At 50.3% G+C, this 17,692-nt stretch overlaps 3 protein-coding genes across 11 annotated transcripts in view; 2 read left to right on the top strand and 1 right to left on the bottom strand.

The window, feature by feature from the left end:
- Positions 1-133: 133 nt before the first annotated feature.
- On the top strand, positions 134-1,172 carry LOC117898650 (eukaryotic translation initiation factor 3 subunit F-1). The gene has a single exon (XM_034808221.1). The coding sequence runs from the start codon at positions 214-216 to the stop codon at positions 1,054-1,056; it is 843 nt and encodes a 280-aa protein (XP_034664112.1). The 5' UTR covers positions 134-213; the 3' UTR covers positions 1,057-1,172.
- A 118-nt stretch (positions 1,173-1,290) lies between these two features.
- LOC117898648 (kelch-like protein 36) lies at positions 1,291-2,650 on the top strand. 2 transcript variants are annotated; one of them, XM_034808220.1, is made up of 3 exons: positions 1,291-1,978; positions 2,042-2,250; positions 2,314-2,650. In XM_034808220.1, exons 1-3 carry the CDS (start codon positions 1,295-1,297, stop codon positions 2,561-2,563), a joined length of 1,143 nt encoding a protein of 380 aa, XP_034664111.1. In that variant the 5' UTR covers positions 1,291-1,294; the 3' UTR covers positions 2,564-2,650. The 2 variants fall into 2 exon arrangements, with proteins under 2 accessions (XP_034664111.1, XP_034664110.1); XM_034808219.1 differs by having other exon boundaries at positions 2,308-2,650.
- Positions 2,651-5,690: 3,040 nt separating this feature from the next.
- The window catches only part of LOC117898646 (uncharacterized protein CG43427), a 61,307-nt gene continuing 49,305 nt past the window's right edge, over positions 5,691-17,692 (bottom strand). Inside the window, exons 8-15 of one of the 8 annotated variants that reach the window (XM_034808210.1) lie at positions 17,017-17,159; positions 16,705-16,861; positions 14,411-15,748; positions 8,550-9,747; positions 8,054-8,427; positions 7,044-7,996; positions 6,778-6,983; positions 5,691-6,313 (exon numbers count right to left, since the gene is read on the bottom strand). In XM_034808210.1, coding sequence (XP_034664101.1) covers positions 6,126-6,313; positions 6,778-6,983; positions 7,044-7,996; positions 8,054-8,427; positions 8,550-9,747; positions 14,411-15,748; positions 16,705-16,861; positions 17,017-17,159 — 4,557 coding nt within the window. In that variant the 3' untranslated portion in view covers positions 5,691-6,125. Of the gene's footprint in view, positions 6,314-6,390; positions 6,545-6,753; positions 6,984-7,043; positions 8,000-8,053; positions 8,428-8,549; positions 9,748-10,480; positions 10,723-11,120; positions 11,179-14,410; positions 15,749-16,626; positions 16,637-16,704; positions 16,862-17,016; positions 17,160-17,692 lie in introns of those variants that run through there. The other 7 variants (XM_034808207.1, XM_034808211.1, XM_034808212.1 and 4 more) reach the window with 7 other exon arrangements.

Genomic DNA, 17,692 nt, shown 5'->3' with positions numbered 1-17,692 from the left:
TTAAACAGAAGATGAAAGTCGAGGAAAATTATCTAAGATTTACGGTATATTTACAGTATATTTGTGAAAAGTAAAGGGTGTATTTTGGTATATTTTTAAAGGACATGCGGTATATTTGATCGAAAAATCTACGGTCACTCTCAAACACAGCGTGGCGACTAAGTTTTCGCTAAAATTTTCTAATTTTTGCATTTGCACTGCACTTTGAACAATATGTCAGCATTAAATCTTACTGTTCGCGTCCATCCCGTGGTGCTCTTCCAGGTGGTGGATGCTTTTGAGCGCCGCGCCGCGGAGTCACAGCGCGTCATCGGCACTTTGCTGGGATCGGTGGAAAATAATGTCGTCGAGGTGACCAACTGCTTCTGTGTGCCGCACAAGGAACACGACGACCAGGTGGAGGCGGAGCTGAGCTATGCCCTGGACATGTACGACCTGAACAAGAAGGTGAACTGCAACGAGTTCGTTATAGGCTGGTGGGCCACCGGCAATGATGTGACGAACCACAGCTCCGTCATTCATGAGTATTACGCCCGGGAGTGCAACAATCCGGTCCACCTCACCGTGGATACATCCCTGCAGGGCGGACGCATGGGCCTGCGGTCCTATGTGTGCATCCAGTTGGGCGTGCCCGGCGGAAAATCCGGCTGCATGTTCACACCCATTCCCGTGGAGTTAACCAGCTACGAGCCGGAGACCTTTGGCCTGAAGCTGCTGCAGAAGACGGTGGGCGTGGCCCCGGCCAACCGTCCAAAAACAGTGCCGCCCATGCTGGACCTGGCCCAAATATCCGAAGCATCCACGAAGCTGCAATCCCTGCTAGACCTCATCCTGAAGTACGTCGACGATGTGATTGCCCACAAGGTGACGCCGGACAACGCTGTCGGCCGCCAGCTGCTCGACCTCATTCACTCCGTGCCGCACATGAGCCACGAGCAGTTCACCCAAATGTTCAACGCCAATGTGCGCAACCTTCTGATGGTCATCACGCTCTCCCAGCTTATCAAGACGCAGCTGCAGCTCAACGAGAAGTTGACGTTCCTGCCCACAGCCTAGGCCCACCGACACCTTAGTTGGGGGGTGGCCTGAGGTTTCTTTTTAAGTCGAAAGCTGTGTAACAACAATCTTTTTCAATTTGATGTGTCTCAGTAATAAAGTGTTTGGATCGCCCACAAAGAAGCTGCAGAAGGCGAACTTTTATAGACTTTCCAGCATGGAGACCTCATCCCATCTAAGCGAAATTCAGGATCGAGGAGGCTGCTGTCACTACTAGATTAATTTTAATTTTTCTGACATGAAACCCCAAAGTATTATGGAGGACGCTGAAGCAGCGTCTGTGCCAGCAATGCTGTCGCCTGCACCGAAGCCTGGCCCCAAGACAAAGTTGTCCACATTTGTGCCATCGTACGAATCGACGCAGGACCTGTGGTCGAAACACCAATATCCTGGGCGCGAAAGCGTGGCCCATTCGCTGATGCACACCATAGAGAAGAACAAAGCTTCAACCGATTTGGTGGTGGTGGTGGACAACAAGCGATTCGAATGCCATCGAATTATCCTGCAGGTGATTAGTAAGTTGTTCCGCGAAATGGAGCCGAAGGAGGAGTACCACATATCCACAAATGTGATTAGCGCCCATGACTTTGGCATTCTCTATCGCTGGCCCTTCGAGGGTAAGGACAAGGACTACATCGGGCACTCCTCGTTACTGAATATTGTAAAGGCCGCCGAGTTCCTGGGCTGCGAATATTTGCACCAAAAATGCTGGGAGATTCTCGAGACCGTCACAGAGGACAGTTTTAACACGATGGTCCTCTGCGGTTGCCCCAATGCCAGTGCGAAACTCAATGAGATTCTGATGCCCCGCGTGGCTGAGGTCTTTCTGCAGTTTGCTGCCAGCTCCGAGTTCGTGAGACTCCCGCCGCTGTTAGTGAGACGTTTGTTCAAGGGCCATTTGTGGGTTAATTCAGAATTGGAGGTGCGTAAAGGGATTCCAGGAGTAGCTGGAAACCCTATAATCCATCTCGAGCCCTCTCCGCAGGTTCTGATGGCGGCTATCGTTTGGCTAAACTACAATTGGCCCGAGCGCGTAACGCACATCGGGCTCGTTCTGGAGGCGATTCGCTTCCATGAGATTCCATTTCACTCCCTAATAACCTTCGCAGAGCGATGCGACGGACCACCGGCATTGCGCGCAGTGGCCCAATCCGAAGATTTCAAGAAACTCGAGCGGTTGGCACTCATTAAGCTGTAAGTGGCGCACTGCTAAGGCATTCGAGACCATCAACGGATAATACATTTTTACAGTTGCAGCCAAAAATCGCCACAGAAATGGCAGGGGGGCACGGAAAGTGCTCGCAAATTGATATACGATCGAAATGCCGGCTACCACCACAGTCTCATGTGCAGGAATCAAAAGTTCTGGCCTTACAATATGTTTGCGGATTACCTGATATTCCTGCAGACGGCGGGCAAATCACACGTGTCGAAACTGAATCCTTGCGATGATCCCAGCATCGTCTGCTGTCCGCCTAAAGAATTCGAATTATCCGAATCCAACTAACATTTCTGAGTTACTGTCCACAACACACAATAAATACTGTTGGCAGGAGGTTGGGTTGCTGCTTCTGCTGCTGTTATCCAAATGTAAGCACGCCAAATGAATGAATGTACTTATAAATATGAATGGTAGAAACAATACTAACGAGAAGGGACGTGTGAGACGCTTCTTACGCGTCACAACTTTTATACCCGGCACTCAGTACTACATCTGCAACTTAGCGGTTATTTGTCAAATTTTACATTTTTTCTTCATCTGTCATCTACATCAAGAACACTACTCACGCCAACAAGCTCCTTTAGCTCGCCACCCTCCCCTAGAAACACACACTGCAGAGTCAGGGCAGAGTCAGCGGCAGAGTCGCGGCAGAGACGTGTCAGGGGCAGAGGCCAATAAACTGAAGTATCTTTTGGGGGCTGATTTTGTTCTCAAAAGTAAAGCATACTTTCAGGCTGAAAAGTTCCCAATAACAAAATAGCGTAGGACAGCCATATCCTGCAGTCCTTGTGGTCCTTGATGGACTCAAGCGATACAGGAGACTCGTACCTTCGCCAGGAGGCATGCCATGTCCTGATCCGACAGGAAACAGCCGAGTTATAGCGTTGAAGGGGATTATATAGAAAAACAACATTCAAATGGCATTATCCTTAATGTCCTAGCACCCGAAGTGATCCGGGACATTTTCCCGATCCCGAGGAGGCGTGACATGTCCTTTTTCGACAGGAAACAGCTGTGCTATAGCCTTGTAGAGATAAAAAAAAAAAATAACGTGCAAATGGCATTATCCTTAATGTCCTTGCACCCGAACTGGTCGCAAAGGATCCAGGACATTGTGCCGATCACGAGGGGGCGTGGCACATCCTGGTCGGACTACAAATAAAGGAGAAAACAACAAAACAAATCTCTCCTGTTATTTTTGTCAAATTTTGACAGTCACCTCTTTGCACAGTGGCGCCCACGCGATGAAGACGGTCATTTCTGGAACTAAAATAACGTAGTTCGAGAATTGGCCGATCTGTGTTGGGACGCCACTGTGAACTTTTGAAATTGCTTCACTGAAATGGCCGAAAACTGGAAAATTTTCAGACAAAGTACCAGGCGAACAGAAGTCAGCAGAAGGTTACTGGTTTCCATGTTTCCAGTCGCCAAGTAACTAAAATTAATTGCGGTTTCATAGCATCCAGATTTTGACACAGTGAAAAAACATGGAAACCAGTAACCTTCTGCTGACTTCTGTTCGCCTGGTACTCTGTCTGAAAATTTTCCAGTTTTCGGCCATTTCAGTGAAGCAATTTCAAAAGTTCACAGTGGCGTCCCAACACAGATCGGCCAATTCTCGAACTACGTTATTTTAGTTCCAGAAATGACCGTCTTCATCGCGTGGGCGCCACTGTGCAAAGAGGTGACTGTCAAAATTTGACAAAAATAACAGGAGAGATTTGTTTTGTTGTTTTCTCCTTTATTTGTAGTCCGACCAGGATGTGCCACGCCCCCTCGTGATCGGCACAATGTCCTGGATCCTTTGCGACCAGTTCGGTTGCAAGGACATTAAGGATAATGCCATTTTAACGTTGTTTTTTCTTTTTAATCTCTACAAGGCTATAGCACAGCTGTTTCCTGTCGAAAAAGGACATGTCACGCCTCCTCGGGATCGGGAAAATGTCCCGGATCACTTCGGGTGCTAGGACATTACGGATAATGCCATTTGAATATTGTTTTTCTATATAATCCCCTTCAACGCTATAACTCGGCTGTTTCCTGTCGGATCAGGACATGCCTCCTGGCGAAGGTACGAGTCTCCTGTATCGCTTGAGTCCATCAAGGACCACAAGGACTGCAGGATATGGCTGTCATACGCTATTTTGTGATTGGGCACTTTTCAGCCTGAAAGTATGCTATACTTTTGAGAACAAAAGCAGCCCCCAAAAGATACTTCAGTTTATTGGTCTCTGCCCCTGACACGTCTCTGCCGCTGCCTCTGCCGCGACTCTGTCCTGACTCTGCAGTGTGTGTTTCTAGGGGAGGGTGGCGAGCTAAAGGAGCGTGTTGGCGTGAGTAGTGTTGTTGATGTGGATGACAGATGAAGAAAAAATGTAAAATTTGACAAATAACCGCTAAGTTGCAGATGCAGTACTGAGTGCCGGGTATAAAAGTTGTGACGCGTAAGAAGCGTCTCACAAGTCCCTTCTCGTTTCTGTCCAGATCAGGGCTCGGAACCCAAACAATTAACGAGCCGTTTTTGCGTTTGTGTTTGAAGACGCACACGGAACATTGGAACATTGGAATTGGTCACTGTAATCCGCGTGTACGTTAGCGGCAGCGTCGCGGCAGAGCCTTGTCCTATACCCAATAGATAGTGCCGTGCCGAGATCTCGTCTAGATCATGAAGCCATTATATATATATAGATCTGGTCTAGATTAACTTCTGATAAAAGTGTGAGCGATCGCGAGCCACTCTCAGAGCGCTCACCGAACAGTGTTAACAGCACAGTAGACAGCTGCGCTACATGCTGTTAGCTGAGAGCGGAACAGGCTGTTAAATCTGGGCTGTTAACAGGGCTGCCGTCCCGCCAGCGCTGCTAAACTGAATAAATGCAGAGAAATGAGCTCGTCAGGGACAAGATTGTTCTTTTAAATACTTTATTATAAAACTACGCGAAATTCAAAATGTTCTTTTTATACAGAAAACACGATTCATATGGGCAGAGTGTACCAATCAGTTTTAAAGGTTAATCATAAACTTCAGAAAGTGTGTAGAATATCCGTGCTTTTGATTTCTATGCTTAATTACAATAAATAAGAATAACGACATTTAGAAATTAAATTGTTTCTTGTTATATATCCTTATGTAGATACATATATGCATATAATTGTATGTACTTATGTTAGTGTGTTGCGTGTGTGTGTGTGTGTAAGGGTATTCTGTTTATAATTTTAGGTACATTGGATACGTCGTTAGGTATGCTAAGTGGGCGTAGGGCGTGGGGAAAACAGAAGTTTTTGTTGGGGAAGTGAATGTACAATTTAGTTTCGTTTGTATGTAAGTAGGGGCCTATATAAGCAATATACAATTTCAAAAATTTTAACAACGTTCATAGAACTTTTTTTTTTGTTTTTTCATTTTTCTCTTATACTTTTCAACACACAATAAATCTTATATCGTATGTATACCTTTGAAATTTGACTTTGACTTTGCGTGAAACATTAGAGAGCTTGGCTTTTCTTTCAAACATATGTATATATGTATGTATGTATGTATGTATATGTACTATAATAAATGTATGTAGAATATCGTATATAAAACGTTAAAATCTGAATCAAAAAGCAATGCAAAGACATTCAAAAATGTTCGTACTTATTTACGAATGCAATAATTAACATTATTCTGAAACATTTGCTTTGTATTCTTTATTTGACTTTGTTCTCAACATGAACATACGAATTAGGTCATTAGGTTCCTAGTAATAGTACAACAACAACAATCAATGATGCAATAGCAACAAGAACAAGAACAACAATCATTCAGTAGTCCCTCCCACCAGCACTCCCACTACGACTCCCACGCCTAAACGCAGCTAAACTTGATGCCGTCGTCGCTGGAGTAACAGTTCTGGCAGTGGAGCTTGTGGTTGCGCACCCGCACATCCGTCCCATTGAGTCCGTCGCCCAGCTGGACGTGGCAGACGCAGCACTTGAAGCAGTTGATGTGATAGAACAGCAGCAGCGATTCAATGATCATGGCAGCCCCTCGACCTAGCAGCAAAGGCAGACAAAATCAATCATTAGTAAGCGATTTCGTTGCAGTTCTCTTCCACTGAAATTGATACTACCTTAGGCGGTTAGTTCAAGCTTAGTCTCAGATATTAGTCTTTTTGTTAATTGTAGTTATAATTGAAATTACGATACGTTAGTTGGATTACACCCAAACAATATATTTGAGCGCTTTGTGCACTTGGCGACAGTTGTCGTGGGTGCAGCCCAGATCTGAGACAGACATGTAAGCGCGAACAGAGAACAGAGACAGATAAAGAGGTGAGAAATGGAGGAGAGATAGGATAGATAGAGAAAGCTTATTCCTGATCCATGAGGCTAGTGAGTGTCTGAGTGTCTGAGTGTCTGACAAGCCTAGAGAATGTGGCCCAGGCGAATGAGGAGCAGGAGTTGGTGGACATAGATAGAACCGCAACACTCACAACCAACGTAGTAGCAAAGTTTACCTAATTCGTCGCCGCAATGAGAGCACTTCTTCTTGCCACTGACGCTGAGCACCTTCTCCTGGCTGCCGTTGTTGCTCGTGTTGTTCGCGCTGCTTGTGGCTGTGGATTTATTGCTACTGATGATGGGCTGCTTCTGCTGCTGCTGCTGCTGCTGGTAGCCATTGGTGTTGCCATTGACTTGGCTATAATTGCCATTGCCATCGAATCTATGGGGGGGAGATGCATCCGATTAGAACACAAACATGAAAGCACATTAAGCCACCAACCTTTTGCGCTCTCCAATGCCCTTGCTCTGCACCCGCTCCGTCAGCGTTTGGATGATGGAGTCGGGCAGGGGCTTGCCATTCGTCTTGCTGCCGGGCATCGATCTCCTGTTGAGCTGCTCGATGCGTCGCTGCTCCGCTTCCTGGAGCAACCAGTGATTGTTGTTGTACATGGCCCCATTGTAGTCGGGCATGGACTTGCGCTTCTGCTGCTGGGCGGACAGCCAGGCCGGATCGTTGGCCAGGTTGCTGTCGTAGCTCTTGCGCTGCTGCACTTGCACCCAGCCATCGGTGTACTTGGGCTTGGGTGTGGCACTCAGCGCCAAGAGGGTGTTCCGCGACATGTTGCTCAAGTTCTGGGCGGACTGATGGTGGTAGGCGGCTGCCGCTGATGCCGTCACGGCTGTGGGATAGACAGCGCCAGAGTGTCGCGGCGGCATCGGTGCACCGGCAATCTTCACCAGCGAACCGCCGTAGGCATTGGCGGAGCTCTGGCGCTGCCGCGTGCTCACCGCATAGTCCGGCTCCAGGCCATGTCCGTTGGCTATGTGCATGGCACGCAGTGGCTTCGTGGGCGGTGTCGGTGGCGCCAGCATCAATCTACTGGAGAACTCGTTCAGGTCAGACATGGACTTGCGGTAGTCCGTGTCCATCTGCTGGTACGCATACATCGCCGCCGCCTGCTGCTGTTGCTGCTGTTGCTGCTGCTGCTGCTGTTGTGGCACATTGGCGTAGATCTGCTGGGGATGCGGCTGATGTGGATGCAGCTGCAACTGCTGTTGGTGCTGTGGCGGCTGGAAGGCACTCAGCATGCCGTTGCCGATGCCCAGACCATGGTGCAGGTCCTGCAGCGAGCGTCGGTTGTTGGACATCAGCATCTTGGCGCCGTGCTGCAGCTCCCGTCGGGCTATGTTCTCGCGCAGCAAAAGGTTCTCCCGCTGGCGCTTCAGTTCCTCCTGCTGGAAACGATTTCGTTTTAGTTTTCCATTAAGTTGCTCCCCCTGCGAACTCACCGAAAAGTGCAGCAATTCGCGCTCCACGCGCAGCACCTCCCCCTGCTCTCGTATCTTCTCCTCGATGGACTGCATCTTGGCATTGGCCGTGGCCGTGGCCTCGCTCAGCGATTGTGTGGCCGCGGCCGCCGCCGTTGCCGACTCGGTCCAGGACTCGGCCGAGTTTCCCTTCACCGTCTGCAGCAGTGGCGTCTGCGCTGCCAGCAGGCTCTCGTTCTGGTAGATCATCTCGCCGCCCAGCCCCGACACTGGTGGCGGCGGCAGCGGCGGCGGCGTTGCCTCCGACTGGGTGTCGTTCTCCTCCGAGGAGTTGGTGTAGTGCTCGCTGCTCTGGCGGGAATGATTCTCAGACACGCCAGAGTCGCGGCTCTCTCCTGGGAATGGCAAAGTGCAGAGAGTTTTGTGGTTAGTTCTCACTCTCTCTCTGCCCAGCAACTAAACGGATTATTTATACTTAACCTCAGCGTTGCACCCCGCCCGTCTTCGTGTCTCTCACCTGTATCGGAACTGTCACAGAGCCCCGCCTTGATGTACAGCTGCTTCTCGAGGCGTCGCTCCTCCTGCAGCAGCTGGGCCATGTCCGGCGGCGGGGGCACAGTCAGCTCCAGGTAGCTCTCCACATCGTCCAGGTCCCCGTCCGTCTCGATGCCCAGGAAGCTGGACCGCTTGTTGCGCAGCTCCTTCTTGATTCGCTTCGTGGAGTTCATGCGCTTGATCGGCGGCGAGGGCTGGGCCGGCTGCGGCTCCAGCTGCGACGCCTGCATGTGGCGGCGCGTTCCATTCGAGATGGTCTCGTAGGTGTTGTCCGACGACCAGGTGTCCGTGTTGTGGCCCAGACTGCTGCACAGGCCATCCAGCTCGTCGTCGTCGTGGCCCAGCGCGGCCTCGTCCGCGGGCAGTGGCGGCGGACTCTCGGTGGGTGGCGGCGGTGGCTTCTCTTTGGGCGGCTCCATCGAGCCCATTGGCAGGGCGCCCGAGCTCTGGCTGAGCTCCAGGCCCGTGTAGAATATGTCAATGTTCTCGTACACCGGAATGGGTCGCAGATGTTTGGGCGCATCGTAGTAGGGCTCCGTTGCCTTGGGCACCTGATAGTAGGGCTCCGGATCGACTGTTCCGTTTGTTCCCATGCTGTTCTCATTATGATTGTTGTTGCTGTTGCTGTTGCTGCTGATATTTTGATTAGTATTTTGATTATTCTCTTTATTGTTACTGCTGCCGTTGCTCGTTTGTTTATTTGGAATGCTTCTCCTGTGGCTCCTCCGCGTCGAGGCTTGCTGTGTGCCCTGCTGTATCGGTGTGTGTATCGGTGTCTGTGTCTGTGTCTGCATCTGTGTGGATATCGTCATCGTTGCTATCTGTTCATTATCTACTTCATGCATAGATATGGTCGAGCTGACATTCTCGTAGATGGGCTCCCGTTCTCCCCGCTCTTCCTTCCTCTTTTGCTCATCGGTTTTATTTGGCATCTCTGTCGTGGTCTGTGGCTCCTCCTGCGCCTCCTCTTCGTTGCTGTGCTCCTCCTTTGGTTCGATCTGCTGCTCCACCTCCTCCTCCTGCTCCTCCCCTTGCTCTAACTGCTCCTCCCGCTCCTGCTGTCGTTGGGGCTTCTCCATGATCCTGCTGCTGCTGCTGGTGCTGGTGGTGGTGTCCTCTCGATCGATTGCCTCCAGCGCCAATTCAAGAGCTTCGTTGATCTGTGGATATGGGATGAGGCGGGCATGTGGGCGGGCGATTGGTTGTGGCATGGCCAGCGAGCGAGCGAGCGAGAAAGCATCAAAAGCGTGCATGATAGAGAGAGAAAGAGAGAGGGAGAAATGCGCACGGATCGCATGAATTTTCGAGTTAGTTTTTACACACAAAATGCTGGCTTTGCAAACTAAATACAAAATAATTAACAATTTAAATTAAATTAAATAAATAAATAACAAAAATCAAACACAATCGGGAACATGTCAGTCGAATTCAGAGCGCAAAAGTGGCTTCTCCGGGGATTTCATCAACCAATTCTTTGCACTCGATTCGGACTCAATACCCGAGTGAATCCAAGCAAGTGGAACACTTGAGTGGGGTGGGAGTACAAGTGTATGGGACTAGTATCTCTTTCTACGAAAAGCGACCCCGATAAGTTAGGGCTAATCCCTCAATTACCAATTACGGAAGAGCTTGCAGGTTGCAATCAATCGAGGAGCAATCGGGCAGTACAAATTACAGATTAAAATCATTCAAATCTATTAAAATCATGTGAAGGATATATAGAGATTATATTTCCACTCTTAGCGGTTCCTTCGCTTATTTTGCTTCATTTTTCATGCCCTTTGGCTTTCAGTTCCGAGAAATCAATACAATTTGAAGGAGAAACACTTGAGCAAACACACAAATTCTGCGCAATTCCTCAAGCTATTGGGGGGGACACTGGCTGTCGCTTACCACTGCTTTACGATCCGAAATGTCTAACGAGCTGTGGCGCTGGAATCGATTGATTGATATTTATGCAGCTTATGCGGAAAGATGACCGTACATCCCCGTATGCGAAATTGTAGCGCGATTATAAATAGCAGTTATGATTGGACGTCATAAAGATACATGGCCAGAGACTGTCGATGGATATGTGCACATATATTTCATTCGCATGTGTGGATAGCGGGGATGGCCCGTAACGAACCCCAGCAGTTGAGGGCTTAATGAAGACTAAACGTGAGCGGTGCAGCCATCGACTGAACGAGCGATTCATTTAGATAAAGAAATGGTGGAAACCTATACTATGTGCTGTATGGGTATGTGGGACGACAGAAACGGTGGAGCGTGGGGTTGGGCAAAGGGGTGGTGGCATATGCGCCCCAAAGTATACCTTGTTGAACTGAAACCCCACGCGGCGATGGGGTCTGCTGACATTTGGCATTTTAAGGAGGTGATAAGATATGTAAAACGCAACATGCAACAAATTCAAGCAGAGACAAACAGCAAGAACGAAAGAAAGAGGGGGATGGGCAACACAAAAGAGGGAGACAAACGAAACAAAAAAACAGAAAGAGACACACAACAGAGAGAGATAGAGAACGCCGCTTACCTCGGAAATTGTAAACTTGCAATATCTTTTGCTGGCAGTAAGCATGTAAACTATGTAACTGCATTAAATTAAATATAAATCGCATTTCATTTACATTATTCATTTAGCCAACAAACGAGCGCAAGGCATGAAAGATAGATGGTGACAATCAATGGATCAAATGGTATGATAAAGTCTTAAATAATAGCCTTAACCTCTGGCAAAACGGATACAATGTGGGCGGGTGACCAGGATGTGGTGGGGGTGGGCTTGTACAGGATCCTCGATACTTGTTTTACACCACACTTCACTCTTTGCACTGCCGCATCAAGCAGTGCGCAAGCAGTTCGCATTTCGCATGTGCGGCTGCCTGCGCCATCTAGCGTCTGGCGGCTGTACCACTCGTAGCTTGCAGCATGTCGAGTAGCAAAGTGTAGAACCACATTTGCTGGCAGTTTCTTCGGTTTGATTTCGATTTGTTTTAGTTTATTCATAAATATTCATATTCATAAAATTAATCATAAAAACATATGTTTGACATTTCTTTACATAAAATCAAAATTTCGTTTGTTTTTTTTACATAAAAGTGGGGTTTTAGTAATATCGTATTTGTATTGCATATGGTCTAGATAGATGTATAAAGAGAGAGAACAACTTGAGCCCATAACAATGTGTAGAAAACAATCAAAACGAAGTCCGAGTATGAACCAAAATAAATAAATAATTTCTTGGTTTAATTTGTGTTAAGAGTAAATTCGATAGAAAATTTCATTCGTTGATTTTTGATTTTGATTATAAAATGTTCAAGTGAAGTCATCAGAGAGGAGCGGAGAGAAGAGATAGAGTCGAAGAGAGCATAGAGAGAGAGAGATCCAACAAGATCGAATCATTATCACTCTGATCAAAGGACAGAAAACCTATTGAATCCTCCCTGTTCTTGGGGTTCCCTGATCTATGTTGGATAGCACTTTGGGGGTAGCCTCAGCTCCTTGATCTTTCGGGTTCCGAAACTATTTCTTTATGGTACTGGCAGCAGCTGCCTCCAATTTCATGATCTCATCATCCAGCAAATCGCTGATCTCCTGGCTCAGTGCCTGCTCCGTGGTGTTCTCCTCGAGTATCTCATCCGTGGTGATCGTCTTGCGGATCTCAATGTTTACGGGTGCCGGAGTCTTGGGCAGCGGCGGAGGGCCGTCAGCGCCAGCCGCCTCTTCGCTCTCATTGGGGACATAGAACTTTGAGTTTTCCACCTGCACAAAACCCTCAGGGCTGACCACATCGACGCCGCTGCGAGTGCTCGTGAGGATCACCTTCTTCTCGAGCGTTTCGTTCAGCGTGGGATGATGATCTTTTGGGGCTGCCGCCTCTTCGTGGTGCCCGAAATTCCGTCGCAGAAAGTCAAAGATATTTTTGGTTTTCTTCTCCTTGACGGCCCCTGGCGCAGCCGACTGTTGTGGCTTGGGGGAGCTGGGTGGAGTCACCTCCTTCACCTTGATCTCCGTTTCCACCAGGTGCGTGCGCGCTATCAGGGGCTGCTCTGCGGCCGGGGCATAGCCCGCTCGACTGATCGAGTCCGTGCCAGAGGCAGAAATGCAGCAGGGCTTGGGTATGGGTATCTTTGACTTTCGGCCCAGAAGCGGCGTCGATGGTGTGCCCGGGGATGTAGGGGCCTCGGGCAGCGATGATCTCATCATCTGGCTGCTGGCCAGCCGCTCTTCGGCGATGATCTGCTCGCAGGTGTCCATCAGGGCCTTGGAGTGGGCCGCCCGGGCAGTGCCAATGGGCGAGCTGGGCTTGATGATGGGCATCCTGCCGGCGGCGCCGTCGCAACGCTTCACATCCACGTCGCTAATGTCCTGGAAGCCCGTGGCCGGCACTGGCGACTTCTTCACATCGATGCTGTCGCAGAGCGGCTCCTGGGCAGGCGCCAGACAGTCGAGCAGACCCACACACAGAGCGATGTCCGCGTCGCTGGGCTGGGCGTCATCCAACTGCTGGACTTTGTCCTGGCTGTAGCCATCGCAGCGCTGCACCAGCTCCTCGCTGACACTCTGATAGCCAGTGGAGGGCAGCGGCGCCCGGGCCACATCAATCTTATCACAGGGTAACTCCTCAATGGCCATCTGCTCGAGGTGCAGGCGATCTTCTGCGGACAGCTGGAGATCTCTGGGCGCCTCTCTGTCGAGGAACTGCTGGCACAGGGCCATCTCCACGGAGGGCGAAGTGGGTCGCGACGAGGCCAGCTTGAAGAGGCTCGACTCGTTCGGCGAGCACACCTTCAGGGCGGGCATCTCGCAGGGCGAGGAGGTGTGCAGCAGCAGGGAATCGTTGGGTGCCAGCGGGTCGACTCTCCTCCCCGGAGCAGCAGCTTGGAATACTTTGCTCGGCGGCGAGTGCACAATCGCTCTGGTCTGTCCCATCACTGGGGCATAGTCGCCGGAGCTGCGATCCACAACATCCAGCGAGGGCAGCTCCATGTGCACCCTCTTAAGGGGCTTGGGCGAGGCCGGAGGCGTCGTGATCTGGGGTATGCGACTCCTGGGCAGTGGCCTGGGCGATGAGGGCAGCGGCACCACCACATCGCTCGTCTGGCTGAAGCAGTTCGACAGAGCCTTCACGGTGTTGGGTTTGGGCAGCTCCTCGGGCTGAACGACAGTCACAGGAGGAGCACACATGACCACCTCAGGTGATGGTTGCTGCGGCTGCTGCTGCGGCTGCTGCTCGACTCTGATGTTCCGCCTTGGTGGTGGCGGAGGCGTCGGTGGCTTCTCCAATTGCCTCGAATTGAATATCTCCACACGGCCATTGATGCTAAACTGCTGAGGCGTGCTGGTGCTCACCGGGGAAGCTAAGGGACTGTTCTGTGGCCTGGCACTCGCTGTGGCAATCCGCACCGCCTTGGGCGACATGGGGGGCTTGCCCATGGGTCGCGGTATTTGTGTGGGACTTGGTGGGGTTGGGCATTGAATGGGGCTTGGGGTTGGCTTGGTAAAGTCAAAGATCTGTGTGAACTGACCCGGGGAGGTGGTGGCTGTCGGTTCGGCCACCTCTTTCAGATCCTCGTCGTTCTGAAAGGTTTCCTTGAACATTTTAAGCAAGTTGCGATGGTGGACCATTTCATTTGAGGGTTTTCTACGCAAGTTACAGTTGGGAGAGGAGTTCGGATTCGGATTCGGATTTGGGTTGGGATTGTGGTTTGGGCCTGAGTTGGACACCGATACCGACACCGCTGAAGCAGCTACTACATCATCAACATCAACATCACAAGGACTTATCTTAGCGGAATCGATAAAATTGTTAGTAGAACTTACACTAAATTCCATGTCCCGCAATGGAGGAGCTGCAGCCGCTTGTGTTGGGGCTGGAACAGCAGCTGCTGCTGCTGCTGGTGCTGGAGCTGTTGCCTGTTGCTGCGGCAATGGAGATGGATTCAGATCGGTGAGCTCATCGAACTCCGCTTCGATTTGGTTGACCGCATTGGCGGCCTCCTCCAGCTGCCGCTCCTCGATGGCCAACGCGGCGATGGCCGCATTGAGTTGCAGCTGCTGCTGCTGCAGCTCCTCGTTGTCCTCCTGGATGCCGCTGTCATCGTTGGTGCCTGTCGCTGTGGCTGCTGGTGGTTCCTCCACGATCAGTGCTGGCGGAGGAGCAGCAGCAGCGACTGGGGACTGCTTCGGCTTCGGCTTCTGGTTCTGCTGCTGCTGCTGTCGCATTCGCTCCTCCTCGCCCCGCATTATCTCCAGCTGGCGGGCGTCTATGAGAGCCACCAATGGTGGCTTCCGCTGCTGCTCCTCTTTGGTTACGGACTGCTGGAGGCTGTTCAGGCGCTGCTTGAGCGGCGGCACGGGCACATCCACGCTCTTGCTGTGGTTGAAGGCGTTCCGCTGCTGCCCCAGGCTCTGCATCCGATCCCGGATGCTCGAAATGTCGCCGGAGAGTAGCTTTATGTCCTGTTTGGCCTGGGACTTGGCGCCATTCGAGGCTCCGCTGTTGCCGTTCGTCAGGCGATCGCGCAGCACCAGCTTGGGGGCGGCGGATGGTGCTCCAGCTCCAGCTCCATTGATTGCTCCCGATTTGGCCTGCTCGAAGATCTCCTTGCGCTTCGAGATGTCCACCTTGGGCACGTCCACCTTCTGCTTCTCCACACCCTCCTGGGTGTCGCTGGGCGAGGTCACCTCGAAGCCGCTCAGCCGATCCTCGATCTTCGAGCCCCGCCGCGTCGGATAGGCAATCGTCTCGCCGTTCGACGACGGGGATGTGCTCATCTTTCCATTGCCATTGCCATTGGCATTAGCGTTGCTGTTGCTGTTGCCATTGCTGCTGGCCCGTTGGACACGCTGCTTGTAGTCCTGGATCGCACCCTCGTACGTGTACTCGCACGGATCTGGCGAGCTGGCCGGCGCCGTGCTCGAGGATGTGTCGTAGCCCGGCGACGAAATGTACTCCCGCATGGCCCCCGCACTGGCCGCCTTCGATGTGGTGGGCTGGCAGCCGGCTCCATTGTTTCCAGTGCTGCCATTGCGGTTGATATGATTCTGTTGATCCTCCACGCTGCCACCAGAGGCACAGGCAGCATCAGCGCCAGCGCCCGAGCCCGAGCCAGAGCCTGCTGCTCCAATGGCCTTGTCCAGCTCGGCGGCATTGTCGCTCTATGGAAGAGAGGGAAGAGTGTTCAGCAATTAGTGGATGAAAACCAGAGAGGGAGTTCTTGGATAGATCATAATTTCCTGTTCCCAAAATGTATTTAAATGTTCGGCAGCTTCCACCTTCGACTGTCGGAAAACTCCCTACAAACTATTATTTCCAGAGGGTTTTCCGAGTAAACTTTACTCTGCACAGTTTTGAAGTTTAATTACTAATAACTCTACGATCTCCAACTAGAAATTGTACCCTTTCTACGACTTTCTCTTTCAACAACAATCAGTCACATTTGGCACCCAATCTCCTCTCTTTTCCATTCTCGAGCATTCTTCTGTCCTGCTGATTTTCCCCATGAAGTTTCCCTTTCTTTTCCCTAGTTTTCAGGGGTCGTCGCAGCCGTGAACCAACATAAATTTTGCAGCACTTAATGGCTAGATTCGATGGCCTGGCGACAGGCGCGTCTAATTGCTCACTCCCCGAGACACAATTTCCAACTCAATCTTTGAGTGCAATCGGAATCGGCTTTGCCGTTCGTTTGCTATTTATTATTATGATTTGATTGTGTTTGCGTTTTGTGCGAGAGCATTTGATTAATAAACAATTTGTGTTTATTAGCCCGCGACGCTGGCAAAACACTTTCCAACGCCGCTGCACACAAGAGCCCCAAGAAACAGGCCGCAATCCGTAATCCGCGATCCGCGCTCGACAACTGAAAGCTTCGTCGGCGAAAATGTTTATAAATGATTCGAGTACTTAATTGTTAATTTGCTGTAATTGTTTATAAACGTTTTGACACACCACCAAATGACACTTAATGATGTTAGATAAAAAACTAAAGCAGAAAAAACACTCAGAAATAAGAGCTAGAAATCGTGCTAATGATGCGATTGCCACTGCCATTGACCCCGTCCGCCTTTCGGTGCAGGTCCCAGTGGTCTTAGTGGTAGCTTAGTGGAGTACTCACCATAACACTATTATTGTCGTAGTCCTCGGACAGACTGCTCTTGCCGCTGGCGCTGCTGGTGCCGATGCCCAAGTCGCTCAAATCATTCGCCTCGTCCTCGTTGTAGACGGCCAGGGAGGCGAGCTTCACACGGCCCCGGGAACCGCCACGTTCGGCCCTAAATATCGGAGGGATATTCACTTGGTTAATGGGATACGATAATATTTGATTCATGGCTCGGCTCGGCTCGGCTCCAACACTTTCAGCACTCGAATCGAAACTGAAACTGAAACTGAAACCGATGCTCGAGTTTCGAGCTGGGGAAACACTTGCCTCTCCTCCATCATTTCGGTGAATGTCTTCGATTTTCGCCGCGTCCGATCATGCTCCTCCAGCTCGAGCTTCTTCGTTTCCACCACACGATCGATGATGTGCTCGACACGTTTTCGCCTTGACGATTTCCAATTGTCAAGGTTCTGTTCCGTTCCGTTCCGATCCATTCATTCATTCATTATTTGTTTTGCATTGTTGGGTGGAAGAAAAAGGTAGAAAACGGTAGCGAAAGTTAGTAACAAAATAAATAAGGCAGTGTCTGAGCTGGGCATTCGCATTGTCGATGGAAGTTGGAAGTTGGGGAAGCGCAAAAGTTTCTTTTGATGGCAATTAAAAAGTTTTTGACTCAGCGCTGGCCCTACGTGACACAAAGGTGAAATGTGGCCACGAGTCTCGCATGAACTTTGCACATTTTCATCTCTCATCGTTTATATTTCTGCGATTGAGTGTGTCTGTGAGAGATATAGAATTTCGGATAAGTTGTATCCGAGAGATGTGGAAACTCAGCCAGAGTTTTTCTTGTTCATGTTCCACCATTTCCTCGTTGGCATTCCACAGTTATTGGAACTTCCGCTGAACCAAATAAATACTCGTATCCGCCATGAGTAATTCTATGTTTAAATTTCGGAACAGCAAACTTTCCTTCGATTGAAAACTTTTCGCAGGGGAAACAAAA

The sequence above is a fragment of the Drosophila subobscura genome, chromosome O, assembly GCF_008121235.1.
Source record: "Drosophila subobscura isolate 14011-0131.10 chromosome O, UCBerk_Dsub_1.0, whole genome shotgun sequence".
In the NCBI taxonomy this organism is placed as follows: domain Eukaryota; kingdom Metazoa; phylum Arthropoda; class Insecta; order Diptera; family Drosophilidae; genus Drosophila; species Drosophila subobscura.
Note: the sequence above shows the minus strand (reverse complement) of the source record. Positions and strands in the feature narration are given on the sequence as shown.

Bases quoted from the DNA above. Each gene is read 5' to 3' on its own strand.
- LOC117898650 (XM_034808221.1), top strand. From the start codon at position 214: ATGTCAGCATTAAATCTTACTGTTCGCGTCCATCCCGTGGTGCTCTTC.
- LOC117898648 (XM_034808219.1), top strand. From the start codon at position 1,295: ATGAAACCCCAAAGTATTATGGAGGACGCTGAAGCAGCGTCTGTGCCA. The intron at 1,979-2,041 runs GTGCGTAAAGGG...CCCTCTCCGCAG, and splicing joins GGGTTAATTCAGAATTGGAG to GTTCTGATGGCGGCTATCGT. The intron at 2,251-2,307 runs GTAAGTGGCGCA...ACATTTTTACAG, and splicing joins CGGTTGGCACTCATTAAGCT to TTGCAGCCAAAAATCGCCAC.